The following is an 18,694-nucleotide window of genomic DNA, read 5'->3' as shown; positions in this document are numbered from 1 at the left end:
GAAGCTGTGTAAGGTTCCCGTCTCTGGTCCTTCCTACCCCCGCCCCCCCCCCCCCCCCCCCCATGTTCCAGGCTGTCAGACAGAAGACATTACATCGGGCAGAGCTGTTCAGTTCACGCACAGTTCACCCACACATTGCCGGGGTAGCTGGCTCAGATTATGGATCATCTCTGGATTCTGTAGTGAAGCGGACATACCAGGGGGCTACAGTGTGGGGCAGGTTGTTGGAGCCTCTGTATGGGTTCATCTCTCATACAAGTCACTCCAAGGATTAGAGCAGGGGTCTCAAACTCGCGGCCCGCGGGCCATTTGCGGCCCGCGATACAATATTTTGTGGCCCCAAGGCCCCAGAGCTTGTAGGGGCCCCCAGTGGCTACAAGAGGAAAAAAAAATTTTTTCAAATCGGCCTTATAGTTTTTGAGAAAATCGATTTTAAAGTTGCAAAGAAAAAAAATACACATTTAAAAACCCGCCGACTTTAATGGTTAATAGCAAATCCACCTTAAATGCTAGAAACCCTAAATTTGCAGGATATGTTAAGGAGATCATTAGGAATAAGAGGAAAAAACAATTTTTCAAAAAGACCTTATAGTTTTTGAGAAAATCGATTTTAAAGTTTCGAAGGAAAATAGTATACTTTTAAATGCGGTAAATGTCACTTTTAGTAGCAAGCCTAACGGTAGTGTAATTTTACATGTATCAAAAGAAAGAGCAATACATTTCCTGACAGAGTTTCCAGGGGGTCCATACGCAGCCGCAGCGCTTTGGCCAGGTATCGCTATACAGCCGTAATATGGCTGTATGAAGATTCCTGGCATTTTTTCCTATTTTCCCAATTTTTTTTTTTTATGTTTAGAGTGGGCGGGCAGAGGCGGCGATCCGCCGCGATTGACGTCAGGAGGGGCAGAGCTGAAGCTGAAAGCTCTGCCCCTTCCAGGAAATGCCGGCGGATTGCCCCCGGGGCAATTTGGGGGCTCTGCAGCCCTCGTTTTGCGGCGGGGACACGTGAACTCCCTTATGCGGCCCAGCCTCATCCTGACTTTGCCTCCTGCGGCCCCCGGGTAAATTGAGTTTGAGACCCCTGGATTAGAGGAACCGCCTCCACTCTCCACAGAAACCACGGAAAATGGGTCTGGTGCTCATAAATATAAATAGTGGTCTGTAAATATTGGATCTGAGGTAGATATACTGTATACAGTAATTTGGTTTGCAAGCGCTTTGCAAGACATAAAGCTCACAACGTATAATTGCGTCCTGTCATCACAACTGAGACAAGGGGTCATCTCTGTGTGACTCTGCAGGATTGTAGATCTGAGTGTAGGGACGGCACAATGTCACATCACTAAAATCCTGAAAAGGAGGCAAAAGCAGCTGTCACTGGATAAGTTCGTTGCTAAAGCCAAACATTGGGTTGAGTCCACAGATAGCACTGATTCTGCTATAGCGAACAGCTTTCTACCAGTGGCATAGCTAAGGAGCTGTGGGCCCTGATGCAAGCTTTACATTGGGGCCCCCCAAACACTCTATACGTAACATTTTATATGGCGCACCAAAACCTGCCAATGGCAATTACAGTGTCAGAGGTGCAAGAAGGGGATGGGGAGCAGTTAATTAATGATTACCACTATTTAAAGTATCTATAGAAGTCATTATTATGAGCACAGGACTAATAGAGAGCTAATACTGAAGTTGAGGGAGGGTTCTGCAGGGCCCCTCTTGCCCAAGGGCCCCGATGCGGTCGCAACCTCTGCAACCCCCATTGGTACACCCCTGCTTCCTACACAATAACCGTTATCCTCTCCCTGCCCTCACACCAGCCACAATTCGTTTCAAAAGTAAAGTGCAGGTTCATTTGTTTTACTGTATGCATGTTTACATTATACTGTACTTTGTATTAAATAGTTTACTATATCTGTTTTTGGATTGTGGAATGCATCGTCTGTGTTTCCATTAATTCTTATGGGGAAATTTTCTTTGATATAAGAGTGGTTTGGATTACAAGCATGTTTCCGGAATGAATTATGCTCGCAAACCAATGTTCCACTGTGTACACACACAGCATTTAAACCACTGGCCTCTGGATCTTCATCCCCCAGTACCCCGTGGTTCTAGCTGTTGTACCCCAGGAACCTTGCGGGCACGCTCCCTACACGAACGAGTGCACGACTCACACCAGCGCAGTAGCACGGAGCTGCCACTCGGGCTTGGCGGAAAAAGCTGGTTTCGTGCTAATCTGCAGGTGCAAGATGGTCTGTGCAATATGGTCCAGCTATGTCGGCAAGCCCTTGTCAACCTGCCTCAGGGGGTCTCTGTGCTGGAATGGCAAGGAGGAGGGGCACTTCTTTGCACTACAGGTAAACTTTAAAGAGGAAGTGTAGGGAAAATGGCAAAATGCTTACAAGTGCTTATGTTTTACAATATTTATTTATAGATTATTTAGTCAGTGTTTGCCCATTGCAATATCTTTCCTCTCCCTGATTTACATTTTGGAATTTATCACTGGTGGTGACATCTTTAGTCCTGTCAGGTGATCTGTACGCAATGTTCGTTACTGAGAGTTCTATGCACAGATGGAGATGCTGCTTGCTTGGCAGTTGGAAAAATCAGTTATTTCCCACAATGCAATGAGGATCACAGACAGCAAACTGTCAGGACCATGGTCATGACATCACACTGTGGGAGGAGTTTCACCACAATATCAGCCATGCAGACCCCCCCCCCTGATGCTGTATTGGAGAAAAAGTAAAGATTTCTTGGGGAAAAGGGAGTATCAGCTACTGATTGGGATGAAGTTCAAGCCTGGGTTAACGTGACTGCATTGCATAGCAAAGATGATCAAGATTTCAAACCAGGCACAAGTTTCATATCACGGCTACTGCCAGACGCAGAACCCTTGTTGGGGCCTCCAGGGTGACGCCAGCTTGATTCTTCAAACATCTTAACGTCCTAATGTCATCATCAGCAGGTCCCAGAGGTCCTCCTTCAGTAAACATCATTTCAGGATTCATTCTCAGCCTCCGCAATCCCACAATGAGCACTATTAGGGGCTAATTCCTGGCCCAAGAGTACGCAGTGCCTGCTAATCCGACTGTAGACTAATTATTTACCCTCCGCTTCCTGTGACTGCGCCTCCTTCTAGCATAAATATCCATCCACACTGACTTTCCAATCTTATCCGTAATTACATTATTGAAGGAATTCTGCAGAAGAAGATAAATGTCTCCTCCAGACAATCACAGCAATGATATGGATGTATCCCTGATTACAAACTACTGCTCTCCCGGCCCATCTTTCAATTTGTAGCGGAAATGCCCATTAATTGCTTCAGATATGGAGACGGCTGCTACAAAACGCTACCTAAAATACACCATTCTGTAGGAGAACTATTTTCGTTATGATGCATTTTTATAGCACTGACATTCTCTGCATAATTTGGACGCTTATGTTTCAAGGGTGCCAAAATGAAATAAAATAGTTAAAAGTTGTTTAATAAGAAGAGGTAGATGTGAACATACCTCCTCTCAGGGAAAACACTAAAGAATGAGATAAATAATGAAGTTTAATGTAACCCCTTTATAAAGGCTGTTACCACATGGCAAGCTGAAATTACCAACCAGTGAGGTAAATTACCGACTTGTATGGTAAATATCTCAACATGTCAGGAAATGTCAATTCATAAAGATTAGAGCATATGCAGTAAAGCCCAATAAGATTTTTAAGACCAGTTCTGATTTGTCGGAAACTAGATATCAGCATGCGATAACATGATAGACTGAAGCAGAGAGCCTATAAGAAGGGTCTCCCCCCTCCTGCTACTCTCTCTATTGGTGCCAATATGCTATCGGTAGGGACAAGTTTCTCTCCCTCAGGCAACAGAGACGGCACAGAAGAGATTTCCCCTGCAGCCCTTTAGACAGTAACCATTTAGCTTCCTGTTTGCAGATGCCGAGGAGCAACTGGTGAAATGATCTAAGCATGGTGTGTCTTATGTTTATTGAGAACTCATCTCAGGCCACTAAATAAAATGTTAAGAAAGAATAATGTAATTGATGAACAACCACATTAAAATGTTTTGAAAAGAAAGACTAATAGGTTCAGAGGGAATAGGAGGGTGCATGTAGATCTAAAGGGATGCCGGGGACACCTCTTACTATTGTAATGCTGTCACTGCACAGAAGTGGGAGAACATCACCATAACAGAACAGAGACCTACTCCACAGCTGTTCTACTGTTTACAGAACATCTTTGTGAATTGAAGCCATGCTTTAACTTCTACCACACCTGTGAAAAAGTCTAAAGTACCGAATGCTGTATTTCACCAACCTGATTTTTTTTTTATTGAACATACCTTTATGAATTCAAGCCCTTGTGAGCAAAATCTGTAAAAGAGCTGTAAGCAACGTCAGTGGGATTCACCAGGACTCCCCTGTATTACTGCATAATGATGTGGCAGTGTACAGCACAATATTGAAGCCCTTGTAAGCAAAATCTGTAAAAGAGCTGTAAGCAACATCAGTGGGATTCATCAGGACTCCCCTGTATTATTGCTGCATAATGATGTGGCACTGTACAGCACAATATTGAAGGGACATTAAATATTATAAGGCAGCAGATGTGATCAGGACACTGCTTTACTTGTACAATGTGATGGAAACGTGGGAGCTACATATCCAGTATATGTCAGATTTTTGCATAAACTCTGGATCATGGAATAATGGATCTAGTAGATGCCTGAGGGATTATGCTGTATAACAGATGGAGTTTAATTATGGACTTCATAATACGGGTCAAAGAGCAAAGTTTAGCAACTGTGACAAACAGTCCATCTTACACGTGCTTAACTACAGTAATATGAATTCTGATGGCTTCTTATGAATTCATGTGCTTAGTGCCTAGCATCTTGATTTCGGCATGGCTATTGGTGCTCCAAAACCAAAATTGCATCTCGTTTAGCCCCAGGGCCGGATTAACCCACTAAGCACCTCAAGCAGCTGCTTGGGGCCCCATCAGCACCTAATCCGGTGTAATGAAAAATTTTGCTACCCATCATATTTTGCAACTTGACATAGAGAACAGTGTATGACTGTGTAGGCGTGGCTCCTCTCTGTTAACACGCCTGTAATTTTTTGCAACCACAGATCCCATTGAGCTAGAAGGGGGACTGTTCCCTCCAGGGGGGGTTATTAGTTGAGCAAGAGGGGGGAATGTTCCCTGGGGGGGGGTTATTAGTTTAGCAAGAGGGGGGAATGTTCCCTCCAGGGGGGGTTACACCGGCCCTTCACTGTTTCTTTTTCTCACATCCGCAGGCAAGAAATCGCACCCTGACACTCAGCAGCCCTGAGTTCAACTGCAGCCACCAACTTGCGTATGCACAGATACAGCCTACCGCTGTATAAATAGAGAGCGGGCAGCTAAAAGGAAAAGTAGGAAGGAATGTGATCAGCTGATCAGATCAGCTGTTTAGCTACCGGCAACAGATACACGGACATACCTCCCAACTTTTTGAGATGAGAAAAAGGGACACTTAAACCACACCCCTGCCACACCCCTGGCCACGCCCTCACCACGCCTCTAGTCACGCATACCATAAAGATTTCATAAGAAACATATGTTGTTTTATAATTCAAACCACACTGGTCCTTTCTATCCTGGTTCATTTTCCTTCATAGTAACATTTAAAATTAGTAAAATTAGTAGTATATCTATTTAAAGGTTGGGAATAAAGTTTAGAGTCAATCAAACACATTTTTAGTATAGAAATATATATATTTACATAGAAAGAGGGACAAAGTCCTAAAAGAGGGACAAATGAGGGTGAAAGAGGGACAGAGGGACAGGGCTCCCAAAAAGGGACTGTCCCTCCGAAAAAGGGACAGTTGGGAGCTATGCACGGAGGTCTCGCTGGCTGAGGGACAGCAAGTTAGCATCCCCAGGTTGCTTGGGAGCCCAGGGCAAGACCTCCGTGCACAATGTACTGGGGGGGGGGAGAGGAGGAGTGTAGCAGCAGCAACTCATTTTAAACTTCCCTCCCGAAGGCAAAATGAGAGAGGGAGAAAGGAGCGCGCAACAAATGGCCAGACAGAGAGAGAGAGAGAGAGCTCTCAGTGCAGTTTCCACCCTCCCCCTGCTCCTAAAGTCAGCTCACTGCGTGGGGATGGAGAGTGGTGAGACCCCACAACAGGCAGCTGCAGAACACGATGTCTGTGCTGTCACTGTGCATATCCGTGAGTATTTTGTCCTGAGTACTTTGTCCCGAGATGGAAGTTGTGCTTTTATTTCCCCATTGTCTGCAGCTGACTTTTCAATTTGCATTACTTCACCCTATCCTGATTGCTCATGGATATATATGTATGGATATTATTTGTTCAGAATTTTTATGTGACCATATCATAGCCTTTATTCAAGTCACTTTTTTACTCTTGTTTTCTCCTAGGAGACTAGCACTGTGCAACTGAAAAAGTACCAAAAAGTGGGTTAGAAAGGAATATCAAAACTCTGTTCAGTATTTTCTTGTTTGTTGGTTTCTTAAAATGCATTTTATTGATAAGGTGTGAAAATATCACCTAGGAGATAATGTAGGAGAAAATGTGAATTGAAGACGGGTCCACGTGTGATAGTGTTAGGTAAAAGGGCAACAATCTGGTGAAAACCTGCTGTGATTTTCAAAAGGGAAGTTCTCCAGTTTTGGTGTTACAAATTAAAGGAAACCCGAGGTGAGAGGTACAGTATATGCAGGCTGCCATATTGATTTCCTTTTAAACAATGACAATTGCCTGGCAGTCTTCCTGATCCTGTGTCTCTAATACTTTTTTGCCATAGACCCTGAACAAGCATGCAGCAGATCAGGTACTCTGACTCAGCTTTACAGGATTAGCCATATGCTTGTTCCAGGGTTTTGACTCAGACACTAATGCCAAAGGATCAAGAGTACAGCCAGGCAACTGGCATTGTTTACAAGGAAATAAATATGGCAGCCTCCACACCCCGCTCACCTCGGGTTCCCTTTAAGCACTGCAAGATGGACTGGCAGATTGGAAACTTAATATCGATAAACTTGTGTGTGATGGAAAGTGGGATTCTGATCTATAGATGTATATATTTACCTTTTCCAGCTGGTGATGGAACCAATGTGAGTAGTAAATGCATTGTAGATAAACTCTCAAGTGTTTTGTACCTCATAAGACAAAGGGCCATTATTCCACCCAAAACTTTATACATATTCAGTGGACTTAAAGTATCCCTGAAAAGTGGGGATAAACTGAATGAAGATTACATCCTCCTGAGTGTCTAGATGCTGCTCGTTGTCCTTAGGGTCCTTCCCGTTCTCGGTTCTCTGTCCCTATAAGTATTGGACTGAATCTTTCCAGCTAATACTTTTCCAGAAATTCCCCCAAGTGACTGTGAACAATTCTGAACTGCACAGGTGTGAGTTCTGAACTGTGTGTATGCAATAAAACTAGTCGCTAGTCTGTGAGCCCTTTCACATGTGTAGCTTGAAACTCACGCATGCGCAGTTCAGAATCGCTGTGTGCAGCTAAAATGACCTGCCGGGAGGCTTGGGGGAGAAGATGGATGGGGAACGGAGGAGGTATCCCAAGGGCAAGGAGCGTTTGGAGACTCAGGTGGAGGTTGTCTAGCCAACCATGAGTTACGTTTATTAATTTTTTTCCCCAATTCAGGGCTACCTTTATAAAATATTATTTGTAAATGCTCTGTGAGTGTGATTTCATCAGTATCAGTGGGTTCCTATGTTCTTACAACGTTTATGCTACGCCTGAATGAGGGCTCTGCTTCACCTGGACTGACCTGTATTCCTCTCCACAGAAAGTCCAGCAGTACACTGTTGTCATACAAGCCACAGATATGGAGGGGAACTTAAACCACGGATTATCCAACACAGCTACAGCTATCATTACTGTTGCGGATGTGAATGACAACCCCCCGGAATTCACCTCCAGAATGGTAAGTCAGTATATACATTCACTCCTCCTCACTAGAGGAAATGTCACGTGGAAGACCTGTCATCATGTTTCATTTTCTTTCCTCTGGGTCCACTCTTCCGCATTTTTTATTGTTTGTAAAGGGATACTATACCATTATTCATACAGGTTTCATCTTTGATGCAGTGAAACAACAAGGAATTGGACAAGTCCCCTTTATGGTGCGATCTGGCAATCTCTTGATAGGCAGCTTTCATGGTCCGCTAGATACTAAACCGTACAGAAAGGAGAGAGCACTCTGAGTGTCTTTAAAAATCAGAGAATATTTGCCCTGCTGTAGACAGGTCTCACCTGCTTTTTGTGTGCTGTCATGGATACAGCCTAAGATCGCTTCTGTCCCTCTAAGGCCAGGGACCAGGCTCTCAGTCTCTCACCAGAATGTTGGTCCTGTCCGGCTGTAGGTAGTCGTATTGGGTGTCACCATCCAGTTGTGCCTCAGTTCTGGCATTGGTAGTAGTGTAGCTGTAAGTCAGTGTGGGCCTCTGCTGATGTGTGAGAGAGCGGCAGCTACACACTCGCGGTATTGTATAGGTCTATCCACCAGCCACTGGTGGAGCACAACTCTGGGAAGCACTATGTGGGGTGGATAGAGCAACTGGCCGCGCGCTCTCCTAGGGTGGTAATGGAGGCAATGGCTCTGTCTCACAATTTTGGGGAGCACATAGAATGGATCATATATGATGCAGTTTTTCCAGAAAAATTCACTTTGCAAAAGTCAGTCACATGATCTGTACACAGAAAAATACCAGCAGTGGGAGTTTCTTCTACTGCACAGAGTAACCGCCTGACCACACCCATCTCCTCCCGCTGCACAGAGCCATCACCTGACCATGCCCACCCCTTTATTCAGCACATCACCTGGCCATGCTTACCCCCTCATTCACCACAGGTATCACCTGACCACCCCCTCCTCCTCCCTCTGCACAGAGCCATCACCTGACCATGCTGGCACCCCTGTATTCAGCACAGGCATCACCTGGCCAAACCTACCCCCTCATTCAGCATAGGAATCACCTGACCACCCCCTCCTCCCTCTGCACAGAGCCATCACCTGACCACTCCCTTTGCTCTCCTCTATGGAACACTGGGAGGAAGTTAATTCTTCCAGTTCCAACCCCTCATGTGGGTGATTTTCCAGACCATACTAGTCCTGTCTATTACTGCCGTTCTTCCCTCAATAATAGTATTTGAAAGAAGACAATAATTTAAGGGATTTGACATAACGCTTATCATAATATACTGTTTATAGAAGCACCCACCAAACTTCATTAGAGGTCCAGGCTTCATCACTGTGTTTTTGTTCCGAGCAGCCATGGAATCTACATAACAGCTCCATACTCACTGGCAGACGTCCAGGGCTTGACTGTCTTCTCGTTTCTGGTGGCCATCTTTCCATCTCCCTTGCAGCTCTGTACTCGCTTCTAGAGGTCCAGGCTTCACTGTCTTCTCATTCGGGGCATCCATCTTCCCTTCTCCCTTGCAGATCTGTACTCGCCGCTAGAGGTCCAGGCTTCACTGTTTTCTTATTCACGTGCAGCCATCTTCCCTTCTCCCTTGCAGCTCTGTACTCGCCGCTAGAGGTCCAGGCTTCACTGTCTTCTCATTCCAGGCAGCCATCTTATCATCTCCCTTGCAGCTCTGTACTCACCGCTAGAGGTCCAGGCTTCACTGTCTTCTCATTCCAGGCAGTCATCTTCCCGTCTCTCTTGCAGCTCTGTACTCACCGCTAGAGGTCCAGGTTTCACTGTCTTCTCATTCAGGGGCAACCATCTTCCTGTCTCTCTTGCAGCTCTGTACTCACCGCTAGATTTCCAGGCTTCACTATCTTCTGATTCAGGGGCAGCCATCTTCCCATCTCTCTTGCAGCTCTGTACTCACCGCTAGAGGTACAGGATTCACTGTCTTCCAATTCAGAGGCAGCCATCTTCCCGTCTCCCTTGCAGCTCTGTGCTCACCGCTAGAGGTCTAGGCTTCACTGTCTTCTCATTCCGGGGCAGCCATCTTCCCATCTCCCTTGCAGCTCTGTACTCGCTGCTAGAGGTCCAGGCTTCATTGTCTTCTCATTCAGGGGCAGCCATCTTCCAATCTCCCTTGCAGCTCTGTACTCACTGGCTAGAGGCCCAGGCTTCACTGTCTTCTCATTCAGGGGCAGCCATCTTCCCGTCTCTCTTGCAGCTCTGTACTCACCACTAGAGGTCCAGGCTTCACTGTCTTCTCATTCCAGGCAGCCATCTTCCCATCTCCCTTGCAGCTCCGTACTCACCGCTAGAGGTCCAGGCTTCACTATTTTCTCATTCCAGGCAGCCATCTTCCCATCTCCCTTGCAGTTCTGTACTCATCACTTGAGGTCCAGGCTTTAGTGTCTTCTCATTTAGGGCAGCCATCTTCCCATCTCTCTTGCAGTTTGTACTCACCAGTCCAGGTCCAGGGTTTATAGGACTTCGTATCGGGAAGGCTTTCACATTTGGGGAAGATTAGGGTTTGGTATCAGTGGAAGGTTCATATGGGGGCAGGGGAATGTTAGGCATCAGTAATTGACTTACAATATAAGGGGAAGGCATTAGTCAGGAAGGGATCATTATGCCAAAGCTGAGTACCAGAAAGGGTACCGAAAACCCCCAAAAAGTGATAATTGTGCTTCAAATTTCTGCTTCATATGTCACCGACAGAACTTGCACTGCCAACATAGGTACCCCCAAACCATATGTTCACTTTTCCAAAATGACTTCTTAGAACATCTTGCCTTTTACAGGGACAGGGATTACTTATATCAAGAGCTAGGTCATAACACCATTGTTTCATAGAAAATTAAAAGGCAAAGGCTGCTTTTTGCCACTTTTACATATCATATCTGGTTTTCTTAGTTTTTGGGATTGAGTTTCGTTGAACCGGTCTGTTAGTGGCCAGGGAGAGAGAGGGGTAACTCACTTCTCTTGCTGCTGCTCTCCATCCTTCCGACCTCTGGCTATGAAGCTGGGAGTATTGGGGGAAATGGAGAGCACCATGCAACGCAAGGATAAGGGTAAGAAACATGGGTAAGTTAACCCTTTCTGCCATGGCATGCGGCTACTATCAAGCTAGTCCAGGTTACCTCAGGCCAATGTAAAGTTCACTAATCCTTACTCCTAGTTGCCTAGATCCCTGATTGGGTAAGGAGAGTGAAATGCAGTCTGCCGTGGTCCAGAACTATTCAGCCACACAGCTCTGATACGGGCACACTACAATTCACTATGCACCCCTCTGCAGTTGCCTGGTTACCTCAGAGCAGGATCATCCACCAGACAAACTAGGCAGGTGCTAGGGGCGTAGTGGGTGTCAAAGGGCCCAACTGCCACCTTCTTTGACCTCTCTTAACTTCTGCTTACCAAAAGGACCACAGAGGGGCCCCAAATCTACTACCTTGCCTAGGGCCCCATTGCATCTTAATCCATCTCTGGGTTACCTCCAAAATCTATGGGACATGTTAGAATTTGCCATTTCTCCACAATCAGACTTCTTGTTTGCCGGCTGCGCATTCAGAAATGCATTTCAAGTTTCTGGACGAAGTCCCGGCTCAGGGTAAGATAAATTCCCCGATCTGCACTCTGTGTGATTTCTATATTTCCTTATTAATTATTCACTGACAGGTCTTTGCTGGTATAGGTGGCGAGAGCCCAACCGCCACTAACTACACGGGAGCCACACGGCCCTACCGCAATCCATCCTGCCTCGTTTTCTACTAATTCCAGCTGTATGCAAGCAAATATCACTTCCCAGACTCAGCAAATATCAACTGCGGGGACCAAATCTAAGAAGCTAAACTTCCTGCTCTGTAAGACGGGATATGGAGATGAAAAGTCGGCTTGCCTGCAGAAACCACAAGCACTCATTTATGGGTTATTATATGGATAATGTCAGTAAAGCCATACGGTGATCATCTTCTGCAGTCAGATCTCTGAAAAAACAATAAAAGTCTATTCAAGGGAATAATTACCTAGCAGAATTCATGTAAGTAACTCATACAGTGTTGTCATCCAGCCAATCAATCAAAAAGAGCTGGCACATCCAAGATGAATCTTTATTGGTTCCATATAAAACATATGGCCAACGTTTTGGAGCCACACAGGGCCCCTTTGTCAAGGCACAATTTGCTCGAGGGCAAAAATCTGTCTGCCGCTGTAAACAAGCTCTAGTAGTGTTAATGGGAGAAATCTCCTCTAAACACTTGCGTCCAGCGATGTGTACTCAGCGGGTGGCAGCTGCCACCATCATAGCTCCCAACTGTCCCTCTTTTGGAAGGACAGTCCCTCTTTGGAAACCTGTCCCTCTGTCCCTCTTTCTACCTCATTTGTCTCTCTTTCTCGCACATTTGTCCTTTTTTCAGGACTGATGTAGATATATGTAAATATATATATTTTATCTACTGAAATGATGTTTGACTCTAAACCTAATTCCTATCCTTTAAATTGATATATTTCTCATTTTCCTGTGTTAATATGAAGAATAATGAACCAGAATAGAAAGGACTAGTGTGGTTTGAATTATAGAACTACATTATTTTTCTTATAAAAGCTTTATGGTATGCGTGACTAGGGGTGTGATGGGGCGTGGTTAGGGGTGTGGCATGGGGCATGGCTTTCTTATCTCAAAAAGTTGTGAGGTCTGGCCACCGTTGTCATCCAGCCACCCTGCTGGGATTTCTGTTGACTGCCCATACACCACTGGCCAATTCCTGATCGATTTCAGCATCCACCACCTTGCTGCTTCCTGTGCTATAACTCCTCTCCCCCCTCCCCCCCACTGGAAAATGTTCCTGCCCGGTGCAATATACGTTCCTTGTCCATGTCCACCACTGGCTCCATCTTCAAACACAAGACAAGTGTGACATCACACACGCTCCTATATGCGCTGGCAACCACTCTAATGTCTCATTGACCTTCCCTACTCAGAAGAGCCGATAGGAGGGAAAGCTCGTGCTAGATGCCAGCTGTGTGTTAATGAGGATCACATATAACAAGCAGATAATGGGACAGTGGACTGTACTCTGCACAGTGGCGTAGCTATGGGTGAGCAAGGGGATACATATGTCCCCAGGTGCAGCACTGTGAGGGCACTCAGCACAGCCGCTGCACCCCCATGTGCGTGGTGAGAGGCGGCTCGCTGGCTGTCCGAAGTGCCCCTGCTTCTCTCCCTCCCTCAGCAGAGGAGTGCAGTAGCGTTAACAGCAGCAGAAAAAGCAGAGCACATCTGGCTATCTAAAGGGGGGGGGGGGCAAATCTGGTTATTTATAGGGGGGTACATCTGGTTATCTAATGTGGAGAACATTTGGCTAGTTAAAAGGGGGTATCAGGCTATCTAAACAGAGGGGGGGATGGGGGGCACATCTAAACAGCATTTGTACATTTGACTCCACCCATGACAACCACATTCTGATATGTGGCCAATGCCCAATTTGTCCAGAGGGGGTGCAAAAACTGACTTTGTCCCCGGGTGCTAAAAACCCTAGCTACGTCTCTGACTCTGCAGAACTCTAATTATTAAAGGCGTATACACACCATGCAATTTTCCCATCGGCAAGGCGGTCAGATGCAGCGTCACAAGGCCAATTTCATGATCAATTTCGGCATGAAGTTGAACGGAAATCCGCCTGCAGTGTATGGGCAGCCGACAGATCGCTCTCTAATCAGATTCGAATAGCGAGAGATTTGTCTCTTGGTCAAATCTGCCCATCATCGATAGTGTCTATGGCTACCTTTAATATTTCTGCTTGCTGCCTATTAGCTTGAGGAGCAAACACACCAGCTGTAGCAGCCTGATATTAGCTTTCATCTGGTACGTCACAGCTGTGTATAATTCAGCGAACTACACTCGGTGGACTTATGGAGGACGATTTAAGTGGAAATGATCTGATATCTTTCAACATTAAAGGTGTATTGCCTGCTCATGTGCCCAACCGGAGAAATCGACTGTACAAATGTTAGGTTACTCGAGTTTTGCTATTATGGGGCATTTTTAAGTAAATCTCTGGATATTGCAATGTCCTTTGTTTTCTTTTTTCCTGTCATGCTTCTGTCAGGGAGGACATCTCCATCACTGCAGGTTTTTGTCAATGCATTTATAAATGTCTCCCTCTATTGATTTTCTCTTGTGTCTACCAGAATGGATAGAATATATTGCCATGAGAACAGGAAAGTGAGTTTTACTTTTACCTTACCTGCCAGTGTGTTTTTGTGATGTGTCTGGAATAGAGATGGCCCGAATGGTTCGCCCGCCGGGTAGTTCGCGCGGATTTCCGCTGTTCGCGTCCGGGGCAAAAATAGCTAACTTTTATGTGCGGTCGCCCAGCCTTCTATACTTGTCATTGGGCTAAACTTTGACCCTCTACATCACAGTCAGCAGACACATGGCAGCCAATCAGGCTGCACTCCCTCCTGGACCCCCCCAGGAGCAGCAGCATTGGCCATGTTCTCCCTCTGTGTGCTGCTGCTATAGTTAGAGAAGGGAGAGGTTGCTGGAGAGATAGGGAAAGCGTTAGTTAGGCTTTTGTTAGCTTGCTCCTTGCTGAAATTTTTTGCTGAAAGCACCCCAAAACAGCTCTTTGAGGCATACATTTGTAATCGGCGCTGGAAGACTTGGGCACAGGATACAGCCAGTATATGGCTGATCCTGCTCTTGCACAAGTCCCGGCTGCGTTAATTACTATTCCCCCTCCAGGCCGCCATGGATGGTGGGGAATTATATAATTTGGCTTCCAGCTATTGCTGGAGGCTGAATTATTGTGTTTTAAAAGCAACTTCAGCTCCGCCTACTGACGGCGCCGACGTTACTCACTGAGCGCCGCTATAGTTGTAATTCCTATTACAATCTATGGTGGCGCCGGCTCGGCCCAAATCTTCCTGCGCTGGAAAGCACTGCTCCGCTTTTGAGGGCTAATGTTCATGTGTGTGTGCATGTGTGTGTGACACTGACGCTGCATAGATATAGCCCTGTCGCAGCTGTGCCCTTGTTTGCTGACACACTGAATTAGATCAGTGCATTACTTCCCACTCTATTTGTGTGATTTAACTTACTAAAGCATAGCTCTCTTTGTGGGGGACACTGCATAGATACAGCCCACAGACAGTTGCTGCCTGCTTGGTATTTGTAGTCCCACTGACAGAACACTGTATTAGACAAATGGCACAGTGCATATCTTTCCACTGCATCTGTGTGACTGCACACTGTATTAGAGCAGTGCATATCTTTTCACTGTATTTGTGTGACAGCACACTGTATTAGACCAGTGAATATCTCTCTGTGTGTGTTACACAGCCCAGTGATACACACACACACACACTCACACAGCTGCTGTGTATTTGACACTGTGTCACTGTGATTACACACACACTGTCTACCACTATTGAATATTGTTAGTAGTACTGCATACCCCCAATATGGAAAAAATAACAGGCAGAGGCAGGCCACCCCGCAGGTATTTTCGAGGTCGTGCTAGCGTGATTTCATAAGGCCCTCGACCAAAGTACAGTGTTCAGAAAGCACGTACCCTCAACCCCCAAGATTCTGAGGACGTGGTTGAATGGCTTAAACAGCGCACCACATCTTCTACAGCTTCCGCTCAGAACCTCCTTGACACACCCTCCTCCTGCTCAGCTTCTGATTTCACACAAAAACTTAACACTACTACCACTAGCAACCCAGCTGCTCTACTTGATGTGTCAGAGGAGTTATTCACACATGATGCATTTAGTGATACACTTGGGGTCATGCAGCCAACACGCCCTTCAACGCCTGCTGTTGCCACCACCCAAATGCCAATATTCCAAAGCTCACCAGTGTGGCATTTTTTGTTTGTTTGTGTGCCTCTGATACCAGCAATGCCATCTGCAACCTCTGCCAAAAGAAACTGAGTCGTGGGAAGCCCAACACCCAACTAGGGACAACAACTTTGCGAAGGCACCTGATCGCAAAACACAAACACCAATGGTATGCACACATTAATAAAAGCAGCACACAAATATAAACAGCCTTTGCGGCGGTTTGCGGCGGTGCGTTGAACAATGAGTTTGGTCTGTCAGTGTGAAGCAGTACACTACTTACACTACCTGATCCATATATACACACGCAAGATGTTTTAAAGCACTTTATGCCTCCAATTTAGCAATGTAATGGGATTTATGCCCTTTAGGGATTATAAACTTGCTTTGTGTCATATCCGTAATTTTCCCAGAGACTTTTGGCGTGTATCCCGCTCCGCCATGCCCCCCTCCAGGTGTTAGACCACTTGAAACATCTTTTCCATCACTTTTGTGGGCAGAAACAGTGTTTGTAGTTTTTAAAGTTCGCCTGCCCATTGAAGTCTGTTGCGGTTCGCCGAGTTTGCCGGACTTTTGCAGAAGTTCATGTCCGCGAACCAAAATCTGAGGTTCGAGTCATCTCTAGTCTGGAAACATGAGTGTCCTGAGTAAACACAGACTAAGGAAAAACATACAAACTCCATGCAGATAGTGTCCAGGCCAGTAACTGTTCCACAGTCTCTAGCACTGTGAGGTGCTAGCCACCACACCACCGTGCCATCTCGACTGACTCATATGTGACTGAGGCATTCTCTAATGTACGGCAGTCCGGTTCAAATCCCAGCCAGGGCACCATCTGCACTGAGTTTGTATGCCCCCGCGGTTTGTGTAGGTTTCCTCTGGGCACTCTGGTTTCCTCTCTCATCCCAAAAACAGATAAATTGGCTTCCCCCTAAAAGATTAGACTTCAATGGACATGACTATGGTAGGGATTAGAGTGTGAGCTCCTCTGAGGACAGTTAGTGACATGACTATGTAGTCTGTAATGTGCTTTAGAAGATGTCAGTGCTGTCTAAATACATAATAATAATATAAATAATAATATGGTAGGACATTAGAGTATGACTATGGTAGGGATTAGATTGTGAACTCCTCTGAGGACGGTCAGTGACGTGACTATGTACTCTGTACAGTACTGCAGCGGATGTCAGTGCTATATAAATACATAATAATAATATGGCAGGACATATAGACCATGACTATAGTAGGGTTAGATTGTGAGCTCCTCTGAGGACAGTCAGTGACATGACTATGTACTCTGTACAGTGCTGCAGAAGATGGCAGTGCTATATAAATACATAATAATAATATGGTAGGACATATAGACTATGACTATGGAAGGGTTAGATTGTGAGCTCCTCTGAGGATAGTCAGTGACATGACTATGTACTCTGTACAGTGCTGCAGTAGATGTCAGTGCTATATAAATAAATAATAATGATATGGTAGGACATTAGACTATAACTATGGTAGGATTAGATTGTGAGTTCCTCTGAGGGACAGTCAGTGACATGGCTGTGTACTCTATAAAGTGCTGCAGTAGATGTCAGTGCTATATAAATACTAAGTAATAATGTACTATCTCCCAGGAGAGATATTGGCTTGAGTAAGGACTTTGTATGTATGTAGTTACTACATACATACAAAGTCCTTACTCAAGCCAATATCTCTCCTGGGAGATTTTTGCTGGGGGTCCTGGTACATCATAGCTACGCCCTCAATGGCCAACTGTCTGCTTCTCTACTCATATGATATTGGTGGTGACAGGATTACTGGGCACTGGTCTTCCATTAACCTAGAACAGCTTTTTCTGTGGCCCCAGGGTTTCCTATGTAGGAAGATATTATACTTTTCTGCCCATAGCAACCAATCCTATTTCTTGTTTCCTTTACATATCAGCATTGTAAAATGACAACAGTAAGGAGGACAAACATTTCAGGGGAACCAACAATTATTCTCACATATACAGTAGAGTCCAAATTATTTTAAGCTCAACTAACCAGCAGTCTCGACCAACCAGCTCTAATCGACAGCAGTACTCACAGGGGTGAAGGCCAACTTCTTAGGCTTTTTGTGTGCTCTGCTGTTAAAGGCTGGATTCCATAGCTCCCCCAAGGTTAATATACAATACTTTCAATTACTGTATTATGACATTTAATACAGAATTCATGGTATGTATACTGTATAGAGTGTGGTATAGCACTGTGTTAGCTAGGCCTATTTTTAACATTGAGTCTCAAGCAACCAGTAAGCACATTTATCTGGCATCAGCTGATCTGAGTCTGTGCCAAATAAACAAAACTCTACAGTACTAAGGAAAGGAAATCCCTAGTACAGAGTCAAAGACTTAAAGGGATACTGTAGGGGGGATCGGGGGAAAATGAGTTGAAGTTACCCGGGGCTTCTAATGGTCCCCCGCAGACATCCTGCGCCCGTGCAGCCACTCCCCAATGCTCCGACCCCGCCTCTGGTTCACTTCTGGAATTTCAGACTTTAAAGTCTGAAAACCACTGCGCCTGCGTTGTCGTGTCCTCACTCCCGCTGATGGCACCAGGAGCGTACTGCGCAGGCCCAGTATGGTCTGTGCCTGCGCCGTGCGCTCCTGGTGACATCAGGGTAAGCGAGGACACGGCAACGCAGGCGCAGTGGTTTTCAGACTTTAAAGTCTGAAATTCCAGAAGTGACCCGGAGGCGGGGCCGGAGCATCGGTGAGTGGCTGCACGGGCACAGGATGCCTGCGGGGGACCATTAGAAGCCCCGGGTAAGTTCAACTCATTTTCCCCCGACCCCCCTACAGTATCCCTTTAAAGTGAACCTGAACCGAGTGAAATTATTTAAAATAAACACATGATGTACCTTACA

General features: G+C 45.7%; 1 protein-coding gene across 7 annotated transcripts in view; it reads left to right on the top strand.

Moving 5' to 3' along the window:
* CDH4 (cadherin 4) overlaps positions 1–18,694 on the top strand; it is a 1,011,299-nt gene that overhangs the window by 938,536 nt on the left and 54,069 nt on the right. For all 7 annotated transcript variants that reach the window (XM_068263314.1, XM_068263308.1, XM_068263309.1 and 4 more), the window contains one exon: positions 7,825–7,962. In XM_068263314.1, coding sequence (XP_068119415.1) covers positions 7,825–7,962 — 138 coding nt within the window. The remainder of the gene's footprint in view (positions 1–7,824; positions 7,963–18,694) is intronic.

This window comes from Hyperolius riggenbachi, chromosome 12 (genome assembly GCF_040937935.1).
Source record: "Hyperolius riggenbachi isolate aHypRig1 chromosome 12, aHypRig1.pri, whole genome shotgun sequence".
Taxonomy (NCBI): domain Eukaryota; kingdom Metazoa; phylum Chordata; class Amphibia; order Anura; family Hyperoliidae; genus Hyperolius; species Hyperolius riggenbachi.
This window is presented reverse-complemented; position numbering and strand designations above follow the sequence as displayed.